The sequence below is a fragment of the Syngnathoides biaculeatus genome, chromosome 2, assembly GCF_019802595.1.
Source record: "Syngnathoides biaculeatus isolate LvHL_M chromosome 2, ASM1980259v1, whole genome shotgun sequence".
Classification (NCBI taxonomy): domain Eukaryota; kingdom Metazoa; phylum Chordata; class Actinopteri; order Syngnathiformes; family Syngnathidae; genus Syngnathoides; species Syngnathoides biaculeatus.
In genome coordinates, this window is record NC_084641.1 from 1,464,594 (window position 1) to 1,487,372 (window position 22,779).

At 41.7% G+C, this 22,779-nt stretch overlaps 2 protein-coding genes and 1 long non-coding RNA gene across 6 annotated transcripts in view; 1 reads left to right on the forward strand and 2 right to left on the reverse strand.

The window, feature by feature from the left end:
* On the reverse strand, nt 1-9,196 carry LOC133496482 (sodium- and chloride-dependent creatine transporter 1-like). Of its 2 annotated transcripts, none has more exons than XM_061812151.1 (14): nt 8,424-9,196; nt 5,456-5,635; nt 5,074-5,205; nt 4,731-5,007; nt 4,389-4,521; nt 3,533-3,667; nt 3,312-3,415; nt 2,869-2,993; nt 2,658-2,770; nt 1,619-1,759; nt 979-1,081; nt 781-881; nt 507-677; nt 1-388 (listed from the first exon to the last, which is right to left on the reverse strand). In XM_061812151.1, exons 2-14 carry the CDS (start codon nt 5,541-5,543, stop codon nt 269-271), a joined length of 1,743 nt encoding a protein of 580 aa, XP_061668135.1. In that variant the 5' UTR covers nt 5,544-5,635; nt 8,424-9,196; the 3' UTR covers nt 1-268. The 2 variants fall into 2 exon arrangements, with proteins under 2 accessions (XP_061668135.1, XP_061668127.1); XM_061812143.1 differs by having other exon boundaries at nt 5,456-5,734; nt 8,424-9,195.
* On the forward strand, nt 8,474-14,290 carry LOC133496507 (uncharacterized). The gene is made up of 3 exons (XR_009793803.1): nt 8,474-8,613; nt 9,247-9,316; nt 12,224-14,290. It is a non-coding gene; the product is annotated as an uncharacterized LOC133496507 (long non-coding RNA).
* The window catches only part of LOC133496472 (sodium- and chloride-dependent creatine transporter 1-like), a 23,686-nt gene continuing 11,918 nt past the window's right edge, over nt 11,012-22,779 (reverse strand). For 2 of the 3 annotated variants that reach the window (XM_061812109.1, XM_061812130.1), the window contains 9 exons: nt 20,063-20,197; nt 19,865-19,968; nt 17,895-18,019; nt 17,094-17,206; nt 15,658-15,798; nt 15,171-15,273; nt 14,538-14,638; nt 14,297-14,467; nt 11,012-11,864 (listed from right to left, as the gene is read on the reverse strand). In XM_061812109.1, the coding sequence (XP_061668093.1) occupies nt 11,736-11,864; nt 14,297-14,467; nt 14,538-14,638; nt 15,171-15,273; nt 15,658-15,798; nt 17,094-17,206; nt 17,895-18,019; nt 19,865-19,968; nt 20,063-20,197 (1,122 nt within the window). In that variant the 3' untranslated portion in view covers nt 11,012-11,735. The remainder of the gene's footprint in view (nt 11,865-14,296; nt 14,468-14,537; nt 14,639-15,170; nt 15,274-15,657; nt 15,799-17,093; nt 17,207-17,894; nt 18,020-19,864; nt 19,969-20,062; nt 20,198-22,779) is intronic. The other variant, XM_061812119.1, reaches the window with a different exon arrangement.

The following is a 22,779-nucleotide window of genomic DNA, read 5'->3' on the forward strand; positions in this document are numbered from 1 at the left end:
GCAGTATCGTTTTGATTCACAAGTCATTCTTTCTGGATCATTCTTAGGACTTTATTTTGGAAAAGTACAGGCAGTATCGTTTTGATTCACAAGTCATTCTTTCTGGATCATTCTTAGCTCGCTGGTATTTTTGCAATCGAAACAATTTCGAACTGGCTTAAAGAAGCTGAGACCAAACCGGATGTGTATTTTATTGAAAATCCAGAATACGAAGCAAGGAGAATTACACGGTTTACACTTGGCTTTGTGCATGATGGGTCTTTGAATATCAGGCAGCACTTTCCAGGACATTCAGGGATCTTGCCTGCAGCAGTTTTGCCTCATTCTCTGGGATAAGATATTCCAAATGGTGTCTGCCCCATTGTGGAGTTATAAGGCGTTTCCACCGCTGCATTCCATAAGCACAGACAGTGAATGGGTTATTACACGACTTTCTAATCACTACTCCTACAGATTTGGAATTTGAAATGAAAAGCAGACAAGAACATATGATGCAACCAACTCACCTCCCGGATTGTTCCTTTTGAGCGCAGCAGCTTGAAAACAACAGTGAGAGGGATACAAAGCATGGAGGAAAGGGCCAATGCCCACCCGAACATTTCACCCCATAATGGGTATGTGTACACATTGTTGTAGCTTAGGGGCTTGTAGTTAAACACATGGAACAGAAAAACTCCCTAGAAGCACAGCCAACAACATATCAGCTATCATTAGATAGATATCAGACCTTTACTGACATCAGGCACACCAGGTATGACAACGATCAGAAATAGCACTTACAACACAGACAAGGGGTGTGATGTAGGACCAGCACCACTTCATGTAAGGGAGGGGCTCATAGCCAATCATACGGGCCACATCCTTCATGAAACGGTCCGCACCTGACAAGAGGTTACAAAATACTATAAAACACTCCATCCTGTGATTGATCGTACGTGAACGACGAGAAATGCTGTGAATGCGGTGTTTGTCTCTCACCGTAGACCCAAGCAATCACCACACACTCCCAGAAAGCCTGCCACAGCAGAGTGATGCCACTGGCAGAGTAGTAGTCAAACAACTGGAACACATACATCCCTCCCTGACAGACAGACACATTAGTCAACAGAGAATTTCCATTTCATACAACCAATACGAGAAATTGTCGTGGCAGGAAAAGTGGCATGTCCTGTTCGATCCTGCTTTGTTTTTCAGGGGCAAAAACTGTAATTTAAGTTTATTTAAAATGTAAGAAAAACATGAACATGAATGAGGCTCAATGCTACAGTGAGCACACAGGAGCTGAACAAGCTTTGCACTTTCACCTTTCATTTCTCAGTTGTATAGCTTTAATTATTATGGGATTATTTGAGAGCTGCAAGACAGGGGCAGAGCAAGGGAGGGCCACGGCCATCATAGAGTCAAAAATGGCCAGCCCCACATGTGTCAATATCCACCAAGTTAAAATATTATGGCCAAAGTTCCATCATCACCTCCCCTCCATCAGATTTTAAATGGGAATAAGATTTGCTTTGGTGGTCAACCAACTTAATTATTGGCCAGCCCCCATGAAAAAAAACAAAACAATCCTGCCTCTGCCCCTTCCGCAAAATTATTTACAAGGAATTGGAAATTCTACCTGTGTGATCATTGAGATGTCAATGAGGATGCAGATGACACAGCAGATTGCTGCCACCACCTCTCGCTGCAGGCAGTCCTGGGCTAACTCACGAGGAAGCATGTCCAAGATTCCGGTTATTAAACCCTCCACTCCGACAAACTGAAATTAAAAAAAAAACAAGGGGGGGGGGTATTCAGAGAAGGATGTGCTTTTGGGAGAGAAACTGTCATGCCAAATTTTAAGGTGTTTATGTATCTTGTTGTTTCAATTTGCAAATGTACCAGTCCTGTACGAAGAATTACGATAACCTCATTTACTCAACTTGCTTAAAAATAATGTCTTAGAAGAATTATTGATTCCAGTATGAGCTCCAAAACTCCCAGGTTTGTGCAAAAACTGAAGCACAGTGGACACAATTAGGAGTATAAAAGAAGATGGGGACTGTCCAGGATGATGTCCAATCTAAATAATGAGTGTAAGTCATTGTTTGCATCAACTGCTCTCCCAGGAGATGCTCCTAGAATTTGTTGCTGTGAGTGAGAATTCATTCTGTGTGGTTGGCACTTCTCAAACTCCTGCCAAGTTTTCCTTTTGGACTTTGACATTTTTACGTCTCCAGGTTACTGGGAAAATACTTGCTATTCAGACATTGAAAGAGAAAAGGCTATTTTTACTTCAGCTCCAGAGTCTTAATTGAGCTTTCGGGATGAGACGTCGACTTCTGGCACTGCCTGGTGGTCCCTGCCGTTACTAACTCTGCATTTTGTCATGAAAGAAAATATACTTGAATAGACAGTGTGAGATGTTGAGACGATTAAGACATCAGTATGCACAGGCCTACATGAACATGGTTTTGAAAGTTCCCGGTAATGACACATAAAATATTTTGCATTTTTTTAAAAATTCCCTGGGATAAACATGGTTCCCTGGGAACTATGTATTGAGATTTGTGATGCTCATGTGAGGTGTTGTGTCGTCACGCTACTTTTGTTGTCAGACCTTTTCAGAATATCTTTGATGGAGTAAGAAACCAATATAAACTAAGAAACTGTCTTACCTGACTGTCCAGGCCAAGTATAAGTAACATAAAGAAGAAGAGCACCGCCCAGAATGGTGCGAAGGGCATCAAAGTCACAGCCTTGGGGTAGGCTATAAAGGCCAAGCCCGGTCCTACACATTAACATTAACAGATCAATGTGAACAGCATTTAGGGAATTTCCTGGATGTTCAAATTAATGGATTTTTTTCAGCATATTCACTAAACGTACCACTTTCAGCTACCTTACTGATGTCCACACCTTGCTCTGCGGCCATGAAGCCCAACACAGAGAAGACAACAAAGCCCGCAAAGAAGCTGGTTCCACTGTTAATGACCGCCAACACAAACGCATCCCTGAAAACACATCCGGAAGAAGTCTCGCATTTTCAAAACCATCAATTTTCAGAAAAACCATAAAAACGGTTTGTTTGTCGTGCCATTGACATTGAATTTTCAAAGTGTGCAAGCCCTTACAAGGCTTTAGATTCATCAGTAATGTTTAGAAACAGCATCCACATCAAAACTGACCAATAGATTTGGGAAAAAGTATATCCTGGGTTTCCACGCAACAGTGACAACTTGTGACATAGTATAGTACATTTTTGCACTATTGTTGCTGAGATGTAAAAAAAAAATGTGGCACTGGAGTCCACTTTCAGCCTGTAAACTCACCGGTAACAGTTATAATGGAAGCGGTTGTAGCTACCCAGTGCAGTCAGGGCGCCCAATCCGATGGCATAAGAGAAGAAAATCTGGGTACCAGCATCAATCCACACCTACCGCAAAAGAGAACAATGTTTTCAACAGATGGGTTGGATTTTTGATTCAGCCAATTTTCCGTTAAAATTCACTGAGGATAAATAAAAAATGAATGAATCCAAGTCGGATTCTACCTGTGCTTCTCCCAGTTTGGACCAGTCTGGTTTCAGGTAGTATACAATCCCATCTAATGCGCCAGGTAGTGTGACACCGTGCCCCAAAAGAATAACCAGAACCACATACGGGAACAGAGCTGTGAAATACACAACCTGAGAAGGAGTATATCAGGTGGTCTCAAGAAAGAAGTAGAAAGCATTTTAAAATGACATTTGAAGTTTAACATGAAATGTCATCGTTGAAGTAATTTCTAAACGCGCCCCTGGCAGAACATTTCAAAGTTCTGCTTTTCAATAGCTACCCAGCCACACATCACAATGCTATAAAGACAACGGATAACCCATCCATCTATTTTCTTATCCGCTTACCCGCACAAGGGTCGCTGGAGTGCTGGAGCCTATCCCAGCTGTCAACGGGCAGGAGCTGGGGTACACCCGGAACTGGTTGCCAGCACATGGAGACACAACAGCCGCACTCACAATCACACCTGGGGGCAATTTAGAGTGTCCAATTAATGTTGCACGTTTTTAGGAGGAAACTGGAGTGCCCGGAGAAAACCCACGCAGGCACGGGGAGAACAAACTCCATACAAGTGGGTCCGGGATTGAACCCCTCCCTCACAACTGTGAGACCAATGCTTTACAGCTATACCATTGTGCCACCCGTATGGATAATATGGCTGGATTTTCTAATTACTGATAATTTTTACAACAATGCTACAGTAAGACTTTATGCAGCAATATAAATCCATTGTCTGAAATTATCGACGACAATAGAAGTGTTTGCATATGAAGGGTAACTGCACTCCCACAAATGCTGCAGGACTTGTCATCCGGAGTTGGGATTTGTACAGCAAGAGAATACAGCAGCCACCTTTCCTGTGGATTTAACTCCTTTCCATATGCAGAAGTAAACAATGACCCAGGTGGCGACGAGGCACAGCGCCACGTGCCAGTTGATGTCACCGATCTCATCTAGCCCACCAGACAGATGGAGAACTTTTTGCCTGCGAGCAAGCACATGAAAATAGTTTTTGAATTAAAATTAAATGAAAAGTGGGGCATATGTAAGATGCAACTTTTATTCTGGCAAGGATAATAAGTACAAGTATAATATCATTACCCATAATTCATTTGCCATTTGGAATTGATGCCATACCGTTTTAGGAAGCAAAAAGAAACAATTCAAACAATTTCAAAATAACCGATGACATACTCCCAGAACTCGATGACTGGAGAGCGCACGCCCGCCATCTCCACACAGCTGTCGTTGGGCACCAGATGGTCTTGAGTGGCAGATGAGGGAGCGCTGTTGCTGTGGCAGTTGAGGGAGAAGGCTACTGTGCAGTTGGGGGTGTTCCAAGGGTGTCCGCAGGTGGACCACGGCAGCGGGGTGGTGAAAGAATTGACCAGAAAATACAGACCCCACACCAGAACCATGATGTAGTAGGTGTTGCAGAAGAACACGATCACCATTGAGGCCCAGCCCAGACCTAGTAGCCACAACATGCAAGATTAGGACAGACCTCAATGTGCATCTTACGCTTCCTGTCCGCCACCTTTGAAAAGAGGTGCAATGTTCCAGGCGGAAATGCCTCCCTGCTTCATGAACTGTCCCAAAGCGATTTCCAGGAAGAAGACCGGGATGCCCCCGATGAACACGATCAGCAAGTACGGGATGAGGAACACACCTGCAACAGGAAACAACAACAACAGCTCGTCACGTTCACAAAAAACTCTGCACACCCCTCTTCAAATGCCAGAAAGTAGACCAAGATAAATCATGGCCAAACTTTTTTCCATCATTAATCTTGATGGTTTTGTGCTAACACTGAACTATTCACAAATTGCCTCCACCTTGTCCGACGCTCCAGTTCCACCTATTTTTTTTTTTTTTTTTTTTTACACAACACATTTTCTGAAGGACAAAGTGAAGCTCACCTCCTCCGTTCTTGTAGCAAAGGTATGGAAAGCGCCAGACGTTACCCAAGCCTACAGCAAAACCCACGCAGGACATGATGAAGTCCATCTGTCTGGTCCAGGTTTCTCGCTCTCTGTACACTGGTACCGCATCTCCGTCCTGCTTCAATGGTGCACCAGCTTGTCCACCCTCACTGCACACTGGGGTCATTTCAGACAGAGGCACTAGGGAGTTAGCTGACCCCCCACACTCTGCTATGGACAGGTCTCCTCTTTCCATCCGTAGGTGGCAGTTTTCACCTGGACGAAAAAAGTTTTTAAAAAGCTCTTTTCCTCAATTTTATTGGTCTAGGTGCTCATGTCAATCCAGATTAAAGTAGAAGTTGCAAACACAAAGTAAAGCACAACATAAAAGATGAGACAACGGCAGCTAGAACTTGGTTGGCTGCTTTTACTTTTTGTCTAGATGGATTTATTGTTGATTGCGTGATCAATTAGGGTTTTTTGAAAGCCCAGTGTCACATGACTGTTGCACCAGCACAATGTAACCAAACCAATCAGACGTGGCCGGGCAATCACATGACCAGTGTGTCCCCGGCCTCACAGAGTCAAAGTTTTCAGTCACTCACTGAACAGTTGACTTTATTTTCTTAAACATTCTCAAGGGGGTTGATGCTCCCTCCCCCTACTTCTCTCTTGCACACCACAAAAGGAGCACAGAGGAAAGTAAATCCCAAGGCCAGCGGTGCAGGGAAATGTGGGTGAAATCAGGTCAAGTTTAATAATAATAATAATAAAATTAATCATCCATGCATTGTGAGCCTACCATGCTGTTAAATGTGTGAAAACAAAGTTTATTTCAGATCATTTATCAGAATCAGCTTTATTGGCCAAGTACAGTGACTTGTGAAAGTATTCGGCCCCCTTGAAATTTTCAACCTTTCGCCACATCTCAGGCTTCAAACATAGATTTAAAATTACAATTTTTAGTGAAGAATCAACAAGTGGGACACAATCTTGAAGTGGAATGAAATTTATTGGATATTTTATACTTTATTAACACAAACAAACTGAAAAGTGGGGCGTGCAAAATTATTCAGCCCCTTTACTTTCAGTGCAGCAAACTCACTCCAGAAGTTCAGTGAGTATCTCTGAATGTTCCAATGTTGACTGATGACGGTAAATTGAATCCACCAGTGTGTAATCAAGTCTCCATATAAATGCAGCTGCTCTGTGATAGTCTTAGGCTTCTGTTTAAAGTGAAGAGAGCATCATGAAGACCAAGGAACACACCAGGCAGGTCCGAGATACTGTTATGGAGAAGTTTAAACGCAGATTTGGGTAAAAAAAAAAAAATTCCCAAGCTTTAAACATTTCAAGGAGCACTGTGCAAGCAATCATTGAAATGGAAGGAGAATCAGACTACTGGAAATCTACCAAAACCCGGCTATTCTTCTAAACTTTCATTTCGAACAAGGAGAAGACTGATCAGAGATGCAGCCAAGAGGCCCAATGATCACTTTGGATGAACTGCAGAGATCTACACTTGAGGTGGGAGAGTCTGTCCATAGGACAACAATCAGTCATACACTACACAAATCTGGCCTTTATGAAAGAGTGGCAAGAAGAAAGACATTTCTCAACGATATCCATAAAAAGTCTTGTTTAAAGCTTTCCACAAGCCACCTGGAGACACACCAAACATGTGGAAGAAGATCATCTGGTCAGCTGAAGCCAAAATTGAAGTTTTTGGCCACAATGAAAAGGATGTTTGGCCTAAAAGCAAGCTCATCACAGCTCATCACTCTGAACACACCATCCCCCACTGTCAAACATGGCGGTGGCAGCCTCATGGTTTGGCCCTGCTTTTCTTCAGCAGGGACGGGGAAGATGGTTCAAATTGATGAAGATGAAAGGAGCCAAATACAGGACCATTCTGGAAGAAAACCTGTTGGAGTCTGCAAAAGACCTGAGACTGGGACGGAGATTGACTGTATCTTCCAACAGGACAATGATCCAAAACATAAAGCCGAATCTACAATGGAATGGTTCACAAATAAACGTATCCAGGTGTGAGAATGGACAAGTCATAGTCCAGACCTGAATCCAATTGAGAATCTGCGGGCAGAGCTGAAGACTGCTGTTCACAAACGCTCTCCATCCAACCTCACTGAGCTCGAGCTGTTTTGCAAGGAAGAATGGGCAAGAATTTCTGTCTTTTGTTGTGCAAAACTGATAGAGATACCCCAAGGTGGCGCTACAAAGTATTAGTGCATGGGGGCCGAATAATATTGCACGCCCCACTTTCAGGTTATTTGTTAAAAAAAAAGTTTAAAATAGCCAATAAATTTTGTTCCACTTCGTGATACATTTTCTAAAAGTATCAGATTTTGCTCTTTGCAAAGTTTTATTTGGTCCAGAGAGGGTGAACAAAATTTTTTTAATTATTGGTCGAGAGAGGGTTAACATTTTTTTAAATTATATATCTTTATGTTTGAAGCATGAATGCAAAAAAAGGTTGAAAAGGTCAAGGGGGCCGAATACTTTGAAAAGGCACTGTATGTAACACACACAAGGAATTTGTCTAGTTGGTGCCGCCCTAGTGATTACATAGTGAATTTGCCTTAGTCTCTGTTCAACGGAAAACTTTTTAAAGCGATATTATTAGACAATTTGAATGAGACTTGTCATTATATATGTCTGTTGTCTGTTTAATGTTCCTGTGCTCAGTTACTCACCAGCTACAGTACTCAATACTCGAATGTTTGTTTTACAAGATCTTAACCTTTATTCAATTATTTGGACGAGTACTTTTTACTTTTACTTGAGTCCCATTGTTCTAAAGTCACAGTAGATTTTGAAGAGGGGCAGGGGAGGGGGGTTGAGGGCGGTGTAATCGCCTAGTCTTACTTAAGTACATTTTTTTAGGGCAACTGTAGGTTGCAACGTCTGCAATTTGTAATTGTGGTTTGTCAAACTCCTCGTTTACCTTGAATATTCTCTCCTTTCCAGGTGGCTGCCACTCGCTTGTTTGAAACACTTTCACACGCAATTTCTGGTGATGATCCGATGGTGCGGCACCAGAGCTTGGGCAGTGGCGCTCAAATGGAGGAAGCTAGGTGGGCGGTGTCCACGGGCTGGAGGTGATCGATCAGAAGCCGTCGACGAAGCACTTAAAGGTGAGCTTGAAAAAATTCATTGACGACCCTAGCTACGCTAAATGCAGAGCGATGGGGAGAATGCTCTTGGCTTGCACAAATGTCGACAGGGGTCTGGGGAAAATGTTGGGCGCTCCACTCACGGCCCGTGGCTTGCGTGACGCTGCAGACGTTTCTCCTTGTGTCGCAACTGCGATGGCATGTGATAAAGAACACGTCATTAAATCAAGAGTCACATGAGGACGTCTTTAGAGACAGCAGCTCAACGATGCGTCTTATATAGACCCTTCTGTGGAAAATTGTCATCATCGTGTTATGCCCACTAAATTGATGAATTTTAATATAATATGATAATTGGAAACAATTGGCGCCAGAGACGGCACGGTGGAGCAGCTGTAGAGCATTGGGTTCACAGTTCTGAGGACCGGGAATCAAATCCCGGCCCCGCCTGCGTGGCGTTTGCATATTCTCCCGTGCCTGCTTGGGTTTCCTCCCACATCCCAAAACATGCGACATTCATTGGAGACTCTAAATTGCTCATAGGTGTGATTGTGAGTGCGCCTGTTTGTCTCAATTTGCCTTTGCCAATTTGAGGCATTTTATTTTTTTTTTGTATGTGTACAAAGTTTTTTTTGTTTGTTGTCTGTCATTTAGCGAAACATGATGCTATCAGTTACTCAGAGCACATCTGTGTCTTAACCCAAGCCAAGGAAAGTCAAATTAGGTAAGTCTTAATTATTTACAGATTTTTTAAAATTAATTTAAAAAGATATTACATAAAGATGGAATTTTTTTACTTTGGCACCAAAGGAGAAGGCTAAACTCATCCAAGGCCATTTTTCTCTTTTTGAATCTCTGCCTTGGTTACATCCCATTGGAGAATGTTTGAGGCTAAACTGCTCAATTCGAGGAGCTCTGCTGTTTTTAAACTATTTTTCAAATCATGCTTGTGGGTGTTTATTATTTTAACTGCACAGAGAACCTGTGTTTTTCTTTTTTTAAGGCTTGCTTTGTTTACTTGACAATGGAAGGACCTTGTGAGCCCTCTGCGGAGGTCAGTTGTAAAATAGACAAAATAAAGACAACGTTTTAAGGCTTGAGCAAGTGCCCCCCCCCCTTACCCGGGTACGAATAGCGTCATTCCACTTAATTCTCAACTCAGAAAATTCACCTCCAACACCTAGAAATGACCACTAAGGGGCGTCCTGATCCAATCGACTACCGACGCCCCCCACCCTCCATGATGGCGTTCCATTGCTCAGTCTTGGTTCACATGGTCTCCTCCCCCTTCACAGGGAAAGAGTCCACCGCGCTGACATGGCGGCTCAGTTGCCATGGAAACGCAGGGAGCCGTTGCTCTGACAACAAGGGTTTTCATGATATGGTCTAACGAGATGAGACAGTTACACGTCATTGAAGTGCTTGCACTCGATGGCTCGTTGGGTGTGTGTGGGGGGGGGGGGGGGAAGGGGGATTGAGTAGGAGAATGCAACACAGGGCTAATAAGAGGAGAGTGTATTTATAGGCAGCCTGTATGAGAGGCTTAAAGAGTGAGCGGCAAGGAAAACTAAAATGGCAAAAGGGAGCCTTGACAACGTCATTTGAGAAAGTGTTCGGTGCGCTCTGGTGTCTACCTTCCTCAGCTCATCAGATGTAAATATTTGTTCATCATAAACTTGGGGCCATTCAATCTGAGGTGCTGGGTCTTTGATGCATGACTACACAATTTGCCGTTGCAAAGGTCGAACAGTGGTCTGGGATTACATTCATAGGTTAACGTGGGTTTCGCTTAGAGAGGGCAGGAACTACTGAACTCAGTGTGGGTGTATTTATAGTCAGTATTCAGCCGTCCGATTCTGCTGACTTCTTGAGCTCGCTTCTATTTCAAGGATCCAGAGTCGTGTTGGCATTTTATTTTACAGCATGTTCTATTTTTGGGAGCAAAGCAAAGTTTGATTCTAACATTTTAGGAAGGTGTTATCACTCAAAGTCCTGTTTGTGATGTGCCAAATACAGTATTTCTCTCATGTGTGTGCTGTGGTTGTTCGCTTCCTCATGCCTTGTGCACATTTGCCCCCGAGAGCATCTTCCCATGCACCCTCACCTTGTTTACCCTAATTACTACCCCATGCATTTAACCTTCCAGCTGATTGTAAAATTCTTTGTTCCACGTCACCTGACTCACAGTAAGGCTTGACTCAGTTTTCTGAATAGTGACCTTGCCTTTTGCCTCATGCTTTTTGGATACTTTTCTGACCGCCCACACGTGTACCAACATTGCTTGTTTATTGAACTACTCATTTGGAATCGTCCCTTAAAATGTTCAGTGATGTCTTTATAAAAACTTGCAGATGTACTACTGCACCCCCAACATGACTACTGGTATATAAATGCATACAAAAAAAACATTGTTTTTTTAATCTTTTATTGAGTCTCATAGCCTTCCATACTGTCACGTTTCCTGATTATTATTTTTTTTTTTAAATTAACTCTCTTTGAGGGGAAATACTGTAATGATGCAGTCCGATTGATAATTGATAACACTGAATCACAGACCCTACACAAACACTGGATACATAGGTTCATAACACATTTGGATGTGGAAATGGATTGTCTTCATTTTACCTTTTTTTTTTTTTTTTTAACAACTGGAAGTGATTTTTGTACAATTCGTGAGCGACAAGATTCATTGTAAGCAACGTGGAGACAAAGCTGCCAAGCGCTACACTCCTTCATACACACACATCTCAGATCTTGGCATTTTAGCAGCAGATATGAGGTTTCACTATCAGCTCATGTTTACAAAGTGATTTAACTGTATTGAACTGGACGCAGCTGCTGAAACCCCGACAAAGCGCCTAAGTGCGACCACAAAGGACAGAACACTCGCAAGACAGGACAGCACAAGAAGCAGAAAAAGGGAGAGCGAATCAGCCGAGTAGAGTCAAAGACCAGGAAAGAGTCAAAGAGGCAACAGCAAGTTGGGTGTGTTACTTATTTCCCAATCTTAAATTTGAACTATTTGTGGGGGGATTAGTGACTAAACATTTGGGGGGTGATATTCCATTGAGGAGTGTACATTTTATTTATCTGAGGGAGGTGGAGGTGCGACCTTGACTTTGAGCTCTACGGGGTTCTGACAATCAGACGACGCTTTCGAAGAGATGATCATTCTTGGATCCTGTGGGGGGCAGCAGCTTGGCCTCGCTCTCCGGGGCAAGGTATTCCAGGTGATGTCGGCCCCACACTGGGGTGGTCAGGTGCTGCCAGCGCTGAATGAGGAAAGGCAAATCTGTATCTGAGGGTTTGCCCTTGTGATTATATCAAGACCCAACAAAAAGACTTCAATCAAGCCACTCCACAGAAGTTGAAGTATTATGCAAACTATGATGTGGGGGTGGTTGTCCTTTTTATTTTGCACAATTCCCTACTCAAATTCAAAAGCTTACTTAGAGCTTGTGGGAGATTTCATTGATGTACTTCCAGTAATTGTCAACAAAAATAAAATGTATTTGTACAATATAGCAGTATCCTAATACTTTTGCCATGCATGGTTACCAGATATCCCTCAATTGTATTCCATCTTTCCATTGTCCATATTTATTTTGCAATGTCCTGCAACTGTTTCCAGGTACCAGGTAGTGCAATTACAAGTTTGTACCATGGCTGTGTCAAGAAACCTGATTAAACAGGTGATGCTCCCGCACCACTGGTGGGTGCAATGAGCCACCCCTCCCCTGTCATTGGGATCTTTCATCCAACGAGGCTGAGGTGTCCATAAGCTTTTACTTTAGATTTTTGGTGTAGTTGAAATTAATTTGGATGCACACGGGGTTTGTATTATGTTGGAATGCATTCAGCATGCTTTTATCACAGAATTTTCAGTTTCTTTGCATTTTCACTGAACTATTACATTAATCACTGATTTGTAGATATCTGAAGAGATTGTAGGATTTATGTTTTAATCTTTGGAAGCTCAGCAAGTCCTTATTTTCTATTGCTGTACCTATTGCATTAATAACCATGTCATTGACTAATCCTGCAACAAGATTGAATCCATTGAATTGAAACCAATTTAATTCTCTATTCAAAGGAATTCAATCTTCCCTTAGTAATGATTGAATCCTCTAATTTATGTAATTATTATTACACCAAAAAATAGATAGGGTGCATAAAAATATTCTTTCAAATTTGGGATAGCCAATCACATTTATTCATTGGCAGCTGAAGTCTATTTTTCTTGAGATAAAAGTGGATAGCAGGCTGAAAAGCGACCCCTGAGGACCTCTACTGGTAGACATTGGAATATGCACAACAGCCTTGGTAAAGTCCGTCCATCCAGTTTCTTAGCCGCTTATCCTCATGGGTCGTGGGGAGGGTTAGGGTTAGGGTTATCACAGCTGTCAACAGGCAGGAGGTGGGGTACACCCTGAACTGGTTGCCAGCCAATCGCAGGGCACATAGAGACAAACATTCACACTCACAATCATACCTAGGGGCAATTTAGAGTGTCCAATTTGTGTTGCATGTTTTTGGGTTGTGGGAGGAAACCGGAGTGCCCGGAGAAAACCCACGCAGGCACGGGGAGAACATACAAACTCCACACAGGTGGGGACGGGATCGAACCCGGGTCCTCAGAACTGAGGCCAACGCGTGACAAACTGATCCACCGTGCCGCCATGCATTGGTAAAGTATTAATTTTAATGACAATCCTGCCAAAATCGAAAGGATAACTGGTTCATCGCTAATCAACGTGTCTAATGTTTTGAGTTACCTGGTTCTAATTGATGTCATAACTTCCTTTGGTTCCTTACCATATTTACCACAAAACAATTTATTAACCTCATATTCCATCTGTAATCCTATTTTTGTTTCATTTCTGAGGGAACAATAGTCATTTTCTCGGAGGTGTTGGTTCAGTTAAAACAACATTGATATCTAGTGCATATTTAGTTGATTACCTGAAACTTACTGAAGATGTGTACTGTATTTTGCTGTTGCACTTTTGCATTTAGAGGACGCCCCGTAGCTCAATGGCTAGAGCACTGTTTTGGTAAACCAGGGGTTGTGGGTTCGTATCCCACTGGGGCCTCCACTCCCTGAGAAGGGTTGCGTCAGGAAGGGCGTCCGGCGTAAAAAAATTGTGCCAAACATATATGCTTTAATCTGAGATAAGATGTGGCGACGCCGAAAGGAAAACAACAACTCTTGCATTTAGAAGGGGAACTCTGGCCTACACAAGATTACCATCTCAATGGTCCCAATCCAGTCACATGCAAAACAGATTTTATGAACTGGGTGAAAGGTTTGATACTCGAGAAAGGTTAATTGTCATATGATATTACAACGTTAAGAAAGTTTAGGGGGGAAAAAACTTCCATAAACACCTTTAGTCTGGATAAAAATATTGTTGGCCTGAATAGTTTCCATACGCTACATAGATGAAGTGGCAAGCAAAGTTGTATAAGCGTCTTTGGAGTCAGACAGTGAAGATATTTTTACAACAATGAAAACTTTAAAATGCCGAAATGAAGTCAGGGACATGAACCCATTGATTTCTGACTCCAACTGCTGAGATGAGCAACCAATAAAGGGAACCAATAAAAAAAAAGACATGACCTGGCTACCAACATTTATGGATATACATTTTTTTCAGCTTTTTTTGATAATTACAATGAGGGAAAAAAAACACCAGAAGCTCACCTCCCGCAGTGATCCTTTGCAGCGCAGCAGCTTGTAGACGACAGTGAGTGGGATACAAAGCATGGAGGAAAGGGCCAATGCCCAGCCAAACAATTCGCCCCACAATGGGTACGTGTACACATTGTTGTAGGTTAGGGGCTTGTAGTTCACCACGTGGAATAGGAAGACTCCCTAGAAGCGCACAAAAATGCCAGATATTTGCTGCCGGCGCGCACACCAAACAATCCAAACAAGCACTTACCACACATACGAGGGGTGTGACATAGGACCAGCACCACTTCATGTAGGGAAGGGGCTGATAGCCAATCATACGAGCCACGTCGTCCATGAAACGGTCTGCACCTGGCAAGAGGTTATGCAAGGACACATTTGAGATGCCGCTTGAATTGGTTCCGTGACTCAAAGCACCCGGATGCCAAATCGTTTTTCCCATTGACATGTATCACAATGAGAGATTTTGTTTCAACTACTTGTAACTTGTTGTTATCAAGATGTTGCTTTAATACAAGTGTAGAAACAAGTAAAATACCGGATGGTAAAAAAGTTTTTTTTAGTTTTTGCCACAGTGTATTACACACTTAAAGATACACTTTACATGGCGCTTGTCTCACAGCTCCCCAGTGAGTTGCAGTCATTTTAGTCATGCAGAGGATAAATATATGCCTGTGAGTCGCTTTATTATCTGTCTACATGTGCTGATCTGCCGTCAGTGTGTGTTAAAATATCAATTTTTTAAAGCGTCATAACACTGCCACATATATGCTATTCGTTAGCCTATCTAATATGTCCAGTTAAAGGTACAGCTGTATTGTGAAAGTGTACTGGATACTGTGATTGATTGTGATATGCTGTGAATGCGGTGCTTGTTTCTCACCGTAGACCCAAGCAATCACCACACACTCCCAGAAAGCCTGCCACAGCAGAGTGATGCCACTGGCGGAGTAGTAGTCAAACAACTGGAACACATACATCCCCCCCTAACGGAAAGAGAGAAACAAACAAAGGATCAAGAATTAGAAGTTAATATTTTATTGGTGACCTATTTCGAGCCTTCCAACTGCCTTGCCGACCAAGTCATTCCCAGAAATTGTTTTATCTGCCTACTGTGACATTGAAAAACATTTAATCTTTTTAGGTAACAATTATCGACACCAAAGCTTTTTTAATGACACCTATCTGTACTTTGGTGGTTACATATAAATGAGTCATTTTGTCAACAGGACAAGTAGGGGACTTTGGTACTGATAAGGCCAGGGTTTTGTCCAATTTCTCAAAGGTCACTATCACTTCCTGCCAGCTTCCAAATATTGATACATCCAGAAGGACAACATAAGGTAAGCGGGTTAAACGGGAAATCATACCTCTGTGACCATGGACATGTCAATGAAGAAGCAGATGACGCAGCAGATGGCTGCCACGACCTCTCGTCGCAAGGAGCCCACGGCGGACTTGGGGGGATGCATGTCCATGATTCCGGTTATCAAACCCTCGACTCCCACAAACTTGAATTAAAAAGGAAAATGACAGCGGGAAAGTAGACAAGAGTCACATTGGGACACAAGCCGAGGGACTGTTCAACAAAATGATGCATAATTCAATAACATTTTAGATGGTGTGCATATAATATTATCTTCAGCTGGGTAGAAGAAAAATAAAGCAGAAGTGACAATTGCGTTGTACTGAAAAGCATTCAGGCAGTCATTCTGGACCAAAATAGTTTATATTAGTTCTCCCAATTTTTCAACTTGCTATTCCTCCCACATTTCTCAAATGATTCAAACCATTCCAACTTTAAAATAGTCACAAAATGTCAGGACATTGTAATAGACATTTCCCCCCAAATTCTGAATTTCCCCATAATTTACATAAAAAATAATTAAATTAATGAGACATTTAACATTGATCTCTTTGCAGATTTCTAAATGGATTCAACTTGAAAATACTCGCAAGAATGTAATAAATATTAGTAACAATTTTTCACGCTCCCCAAATTCCTATAAGCTCTAGTGCTCCATATTTCACACAACAACATTCCCAAATATATATATATATATATATATATATATATATATATATATATTTTTTTTTTTTTTACCTATTTCCCTTCTAGTTCAACCTTTCTTGCTCAGTTCAACTTCAAACTGTTTTAGCTCATTCAGAATATCTCGGGAACTAATTCCATTTTTCTTTTTTATTTTCCACATAGTTCATGACAAAGTCCCTAATATAGAAATGCAATGACCCTGTTGTTTAAATTGAGCTTTTTTTGTTTTACAGCCTCTGATTCAACTTTTTTTTTTCATTTTAACTGCACAGCATTTAAGTTCAGCCTCAGCTCCTCAGCATCCATGCATATTAATAATTATACAGTAAATACTAACATTTAGCCTTTTGATCTGATGCGATTCAAAAGTCATTTGCACTGGACAGCAGAAGAAACTGACACAGTACTAGGGACTATAATTCTCTAGGTACTATCTTTGCAAGAATGTTTCAGCATATCGTGTGGGGCAACTTCCAAAATAACCTGAAAGGGTAACAGCTGCAGTATTAAGTGTCACATGATTCTGACTATGCAGAATAAACTCGGCAAAGAATAGCCAGTGAGAGATCATGAATGGACAGTGGAATGACTGTGTGAATAAGACAGAAGCTCACTGACAAATGACAATAGATGTAGGCACAAACAGATACACAGTAAACACGCCGCACAGAAATGCAAGCCACGAGCTCGACAAGTGTGAAGGAAACCAAGAATAAAAGAAAATGGACTTAGTCAATATGCAGTCGAGCTCACCTGACTGTCCAGGCCAAGTACGAGTAACATAAAGAAGAAGAGTGCTGCCCAGAGAGGTGCCAGAGGCATCAATGTCACAGCTTTGGGGTAGGCTATAAAGGCCAGGCCGGGTCCTACACAACAACAAACAACTCAGTGGAAAAGGCTTTCAGGTAATGCCTTCAATATACAGTGGTGCCTTGTCATACACTTAAAAAGTGTTTTTGCTTTGATTTGAGAGCAACTCATCAAAAAAGGCTTCAAGCTATTTATTGCCACTCCCCACTGAATTTTACTCTAAATCTAAAAGAAAAGAAATAGAAATACACATCATGTATTTGACACAACCACGTGGGAAAGTCCACTTTGCTAAATTCCAACAAAAACAATGCAAAACGCCATTGACATGCTGACTCTGGGCATTGACCGTCTTGATTTTAGAAGCATATTAAGGATATTTGAACACAAACTGGAAAAACACATGTAGACAGATAATATGTCAAGGCTTCCAGCAGGCATATATTCTTTATCAAAAAATGACTACTATTGCAGCTTCTTAACTGAGTCACAGTCATAGTCAAAGTATTCTTCTTTGTTAGCGTCTACAGGACTCTCAAAAGTAAAGAGCAAATTTTACTTTAAAAAAAAAACCCAACAATGTTTTCTTTTGGGGGCGAGTCGGGAGGCTGGAACGGATTAAAGACATTCCCATTGATTTCGGAGGGGAACGATGACTCAAGATGCGACCGTGTTCATGGAACATATGCAACTCGTATCACAAAGCACCTCTGTAGTGTTCTTCGCCATACTCTGTGTACTTACCACTCTCAGCTACCTTACTGATGTCCACACCTTGCTCTGCAGCCATGAAGCCCAACACAGAGAACACCACAAAGCCCGCAAAAAAGCTTGTTCCGCTGTTAATGAGTGCCAGCACAAATGCATCCCTTCGAAGAAGACGACAGAAAAACAGAAAACCCGGTTACAGGTGAGAAAATTACGCTTCCTAATGTGCTGAAACACGACAATCGGGACACAGGAAATATTGGCAAGAGATAGGGTAAACTGGGATGATAAAATGGGGCTAGAGGGCAGATAAATATATCTCCACAAGCTGCTGTTGTTCTTACACATGCTGCAAATATGGCAACAGCAAGTTTGGCTCAAGCCTGGAGAGGAGACGGGGTGAAAAACCCAAAGGCTACTCACTACAACTAAACATATCCCCCTCACGCACTTGTGTAAATATGCAAACTCACATTTTCAAAAGTTAACGTCACTTTAAAAAAAAAAAACAAAAAACGAATTTGAGTGTTCTGGCAGTGAGTCAAGATGAAGCCTGTCAATGACAGACAAACAGAATTCTGTTAATTTATGTCTCATTAATAAACTGCCTCAGTCATCCAACAGAAGCATGTCCGTTAATGTCTGAGAGAGCGCTCGGGGGAATCCTAATGTACGTGCAGAATCAAAACAATCGCGCGTCAGAGGTTGGGGTTAACGTATCCTGACCGCACCAATTAAATGTCCTCTTTAGCCACACTTACTGTTAAATAAACAACTAAACAGCACTTAGAACGGCGGTGCAAACTTATTACACTTGCACGAGGCTCGCTGTTGGTCATTTCGTCATTTCAGCATGTGAACAATACGGGAAAGTGATACTGCTGTGATTCATGAGAGCCCGAGTCATTGGAGCTTAAATGTGCAAGACATTGTTATTTCTGATCTGGTCTAAGACTGTTTGAGGAGGCAGAGGTCAGATGAGGCAGCTCAACAAGAGCAAAACTCATCTTTCAGCAACCAAGTAAGGTCAATGCTGAGAATATGCTCCATTCACCACTTTACAGGGAGGCAAGTGTAGTTGTATAGCAATTTGTACACAAGACAGTGCAAACACAGAATTATAACGACACAAATAAAAAGTAATTCCAGAAAACATGAAAACTGGCATTATTTGAAAGCAAGGAGGGCAGATAAAATACTTTCACTTGTCATATCCTCAACTCAACCAGCTCAGGGTGTGCCCCGCCTCCTGCCCTTCGACAGCTGGGTTGGACTACAGCACTCCCTGTGACCCTTGTGAGGATAAGCGGCTAAGAAAATGGATGGATGGATATCCTCAACTAAATGTAAATTTTCCATTCTGGATTTGAAAATGGTTGAGGGCTGTTTCACATCACCGTGTCAGATTTTAGGTGCAAATATGCTTCGGAGTGTTTAGAGCAAGACCCTGGGCACCAGCAAGAGCCCACCACCTGAAGTCCTCCGACCCTCAGAAGGTTCTCATGATGATAACATATGAGAGATGCCTGGAGTGACTTGCAGGACTGCTGATGTTATGGAGTGAACCGGTTCACATCAGAACCAAAGATTGCCACCTGGTGTTCTAACTTTCGTAATAAGATCGCACGGTTGATTGTGTCGAATGAAGCACTCGGTTCCACCAGAGCTGTGGATCTGTGTGCTTGTGTAGAAATTTATGCTGGGACAACTTAATCGTTTATAAATATATTTCCATATGTTATATAACAACAGCTTTCATCTTAGGCCACATGGAGCCGCGGAATTCAGAAACAGACAATCACGCCCGCGTCCGGTTCATTCCTGCAGTCTTTGTTTTTGTTTTTTTAAATCTTGGTTTTGTGTTGCTCGTTTGACTGCAATCGTATATTTGCAGTACTCAGTTCAAAGGTCACAGAAAGCAAAATGGAAAGTGTAGCTGTTGCTTGAGCCACGTCAAGTTATGAAAGATTCAGCGGGGTCTGCTTTCACGTGGCGTTTAAACATACTGGTAACAGTTGTTGTGGAAGCGGTTGTAGCTGCCCAGTGCAGTCAGGGCGCCTAGTCCGATGGCGTAGGAGAAGAAAATCTGGGTACCGGCATCAATCCACACCTACCACAAAGGAAGAACAATATTTTGAACTTCAGGGGTTGGAACAAGTCATTCAATTCATTCACCGGCCAGATGTTGATGTGCATGAGTCTACCTGCGCTTCTCCTAGTTTGGACCAATCTGGTTTCAGGTAGTATATAATCCCATCTAGTGCTCCAGGTAGATTGACACCATGGGCTAAAAGAACTACCAGAACCACATACGGGAACAGTGCAGTGAAGTATACAATCTAGAAGAAGAGGAAAAAATACAGCGGATGAGCAGGAGCGACGGTAGAAATGTACAGGATTTTGGTGGGTAGGTGAAGTTGAAGTGCTATGTGTCAAAACTCACATCGTGAATATTAACAGTAAACTGTTGAAGGTATTAAAACTTGTCACATTAAATGAAGTGCATAAAACGATACATTTGTGTTGACTAGAAAGTCTAGTGGTTTTCAATGTGACTGCACCAAAGAATGTTTTTATCACGTTCATTAAGCAATTACCTGCTAAATACTCAAGTACTCAAGTCTTAAGCCCATTAGGTCCTTGGTGTAGAATCTTGGTGTCAAACGTACGGCCCGCGGGCCAGAACCGGCCCGTCAGGGGGTCCGATCCGGCCCGTGGGGATTGTTCTGCCTGTCGGACAAGTTTTAGTTCATTTATACAGACAGACTCTTATTTTGAAACTCATGCTTTTATTTTGTCACAAGCACCGTAGAGCCGTAAGTGTTTAGATTCTGTGTGATACTTGCACTCACAGATACGAATAAAAGACTACATACATAGATATGAACAATAGGAAGCGACGTCACGCCCGTTTGAGCTTTATGTCTACAGTGACGTTAAAGCTATCTGAGGTGAAGTGTTTATGTATTCCATTTTAATGGATGGCACGAAAACCAAAATAACGGGGTTGGCTGCAGATTGTGCGATCACAACATGGGAAATGGGAATATCCTACCACAAGTAACTTTTTTTGGTCTCTCTCTTTTTTTAAAAAAAAAAAACAACATTACATCATGATAGCACATGTGTTGGCATTAACAACAACAACAAAATCCTCGTGAAAACTGGGTGAGAAATGTGCATAACGTTGACGGCAACAGGTGAAGAGAAGTGGCTATGTGGCGGTCACGTTTGTGGGGGCAACGTGCTCAGCAAAAGCAATACACATAAATAGAAAAGAAATCATAATTTACTAATTTCTCAATCGATTTTCATCAGATTAATGTTTTTTGTCAATGAAAAGTATGTGGTATTAATACATATTTTATGAAATAGCCGAATATCCTAATCTTCTCCAAAGAATATTTCCAATTCCCTTGGTTGTACAGAGTTGTGTCAAAGAGTATTCACCACAATGTGCAGGCATCTTTGTTATTTTGGATTTAATTCCATTCACCCACATGGAATGTGGCAACACTTTGGCCCCACCAGCTGAGCATTGCTGTAGACAGGCAGCTCAAAGGGGAGAGGTCGTATCTACTTATTACTGATACCTATGCTTGCATGTATCTGCGAGGGCGGGGGAAATCGCTTGGATCTATGAAACTATGTAGTAAAATTGAAAAAAACGAAAAGAAAAAAAAACAAACAACAAACAAACAAACAAACAAAAACTTCTGCAGAAGCAGCGGCTGAATGTATCATACTGGTCGGTGTAATTTTTAAATAATTTCATCCCCACAGTTAAAATGAGTTTGTGAAGTTACTTGGCACATGTTTATTAACATGTTTTAGTGACTGGGATTGTAATTGTGCATGCCATGGTGCCTTTAACAAAGATGGCTGAGGTTCGATTCCTCCTGATGCCAGTCCCAAACGATAAAGGCAGTTAGGTTCCTTCAGGAATGGGATTTGGCAGATAAACTGTGCCAAACATATCATGCGTGTCACTTAGTGTGGTGGCGTCAACACAGAAGCTGAAAGTCACTCTTTTAGTGAAATGTATGAGCTAATTTGATGCATGCAAATTGTTTTAGTGATGGGTTGCTAGTTACTTATCAAGACTAATGCTTACCTAGTATAGATTAATTTTTGTGTTCTAGCTCAAATATGCCATCTTTTAATGCTTATCTAATTGAAGTTTTTATTTTGTACTTGATGTGAATATGTATGCCATTAATTGACAGCTAATCAATTTGCCCATGTATTTAAGTTTTACACTATCAATGTGCCTGGTGTCAAGAGTGTAAATTAAAGGTCCAAACTACTCCGAGGACATGCCGTGCAACATGTAATCCGAGGTAAGTTTTGAGGGAAAATTTTGGAATTGTCATTTATAGTTAATTACACCACCATAGAACTGTGCGATATGGACAAAATGGTATCTCGTGATAGAGGTAATTTTATATCCCAATAACAATGTATATCCTCATCTAAATTTTTTCTTAAATTAATGGAAAATTCTGTTAGCTTTTCTCCATTTATTAATAAAATACACATTTTATATAGTCCACACAATTATATGAATAAAAGATAAAAAGACCCCCCCCCCCCACACACACACACACAGACAAATATTCAGTCAAAATAAATACCATTCAAAAGATCTGGTCAGACAACCACTTTTTGAGGAATGCAATAACGCGCAAAGAGTTCACACAAATACAACACAGTGCTTCTATTAACATTCACGAATGTCTCCCTTTTTATCCAGTAAAACTATTACTAAGCAGAGGAAAAGAAATTGCAGAATTCCCTCAGCAACGGCAATGGGAAAGGTAATGGTATAAATGAGACAGGATTACAATTTATCAATGATAGATACCGTTATATCGCACAGCTCAAGGTCATGAATATACTAGTAGAGCACTTGAGGTCAAAT

What these genes read in the sequence shown, in the direction of transcription:
- LOC133496482 (XM_061812143.1), bottom strand. Translation starts at nt 5,714, where the DNA reads ATGGAAAGAGGAGACCTGTCCATAGCAGAGTGTGGGGGGTCAGCTAAC. An exon ending in TTCCATTATAACTGTTACCG is followed by an intron (nt 2,994 to 3,311) that starts GTGAGTTTACAG and finishes ATGTGTTTTCAG; the next exon opens with GGATGCGTTTGTGTTGGCGG. An exon ending in GGTGATTGCTTGGGTCTACG is followed by an intron (nt 882 to 978) that starts GTGAGAGACAAA and finishes ACCTCTTGTCAG; the next exon opens with GTGCGGACCGTTTCATGAAG.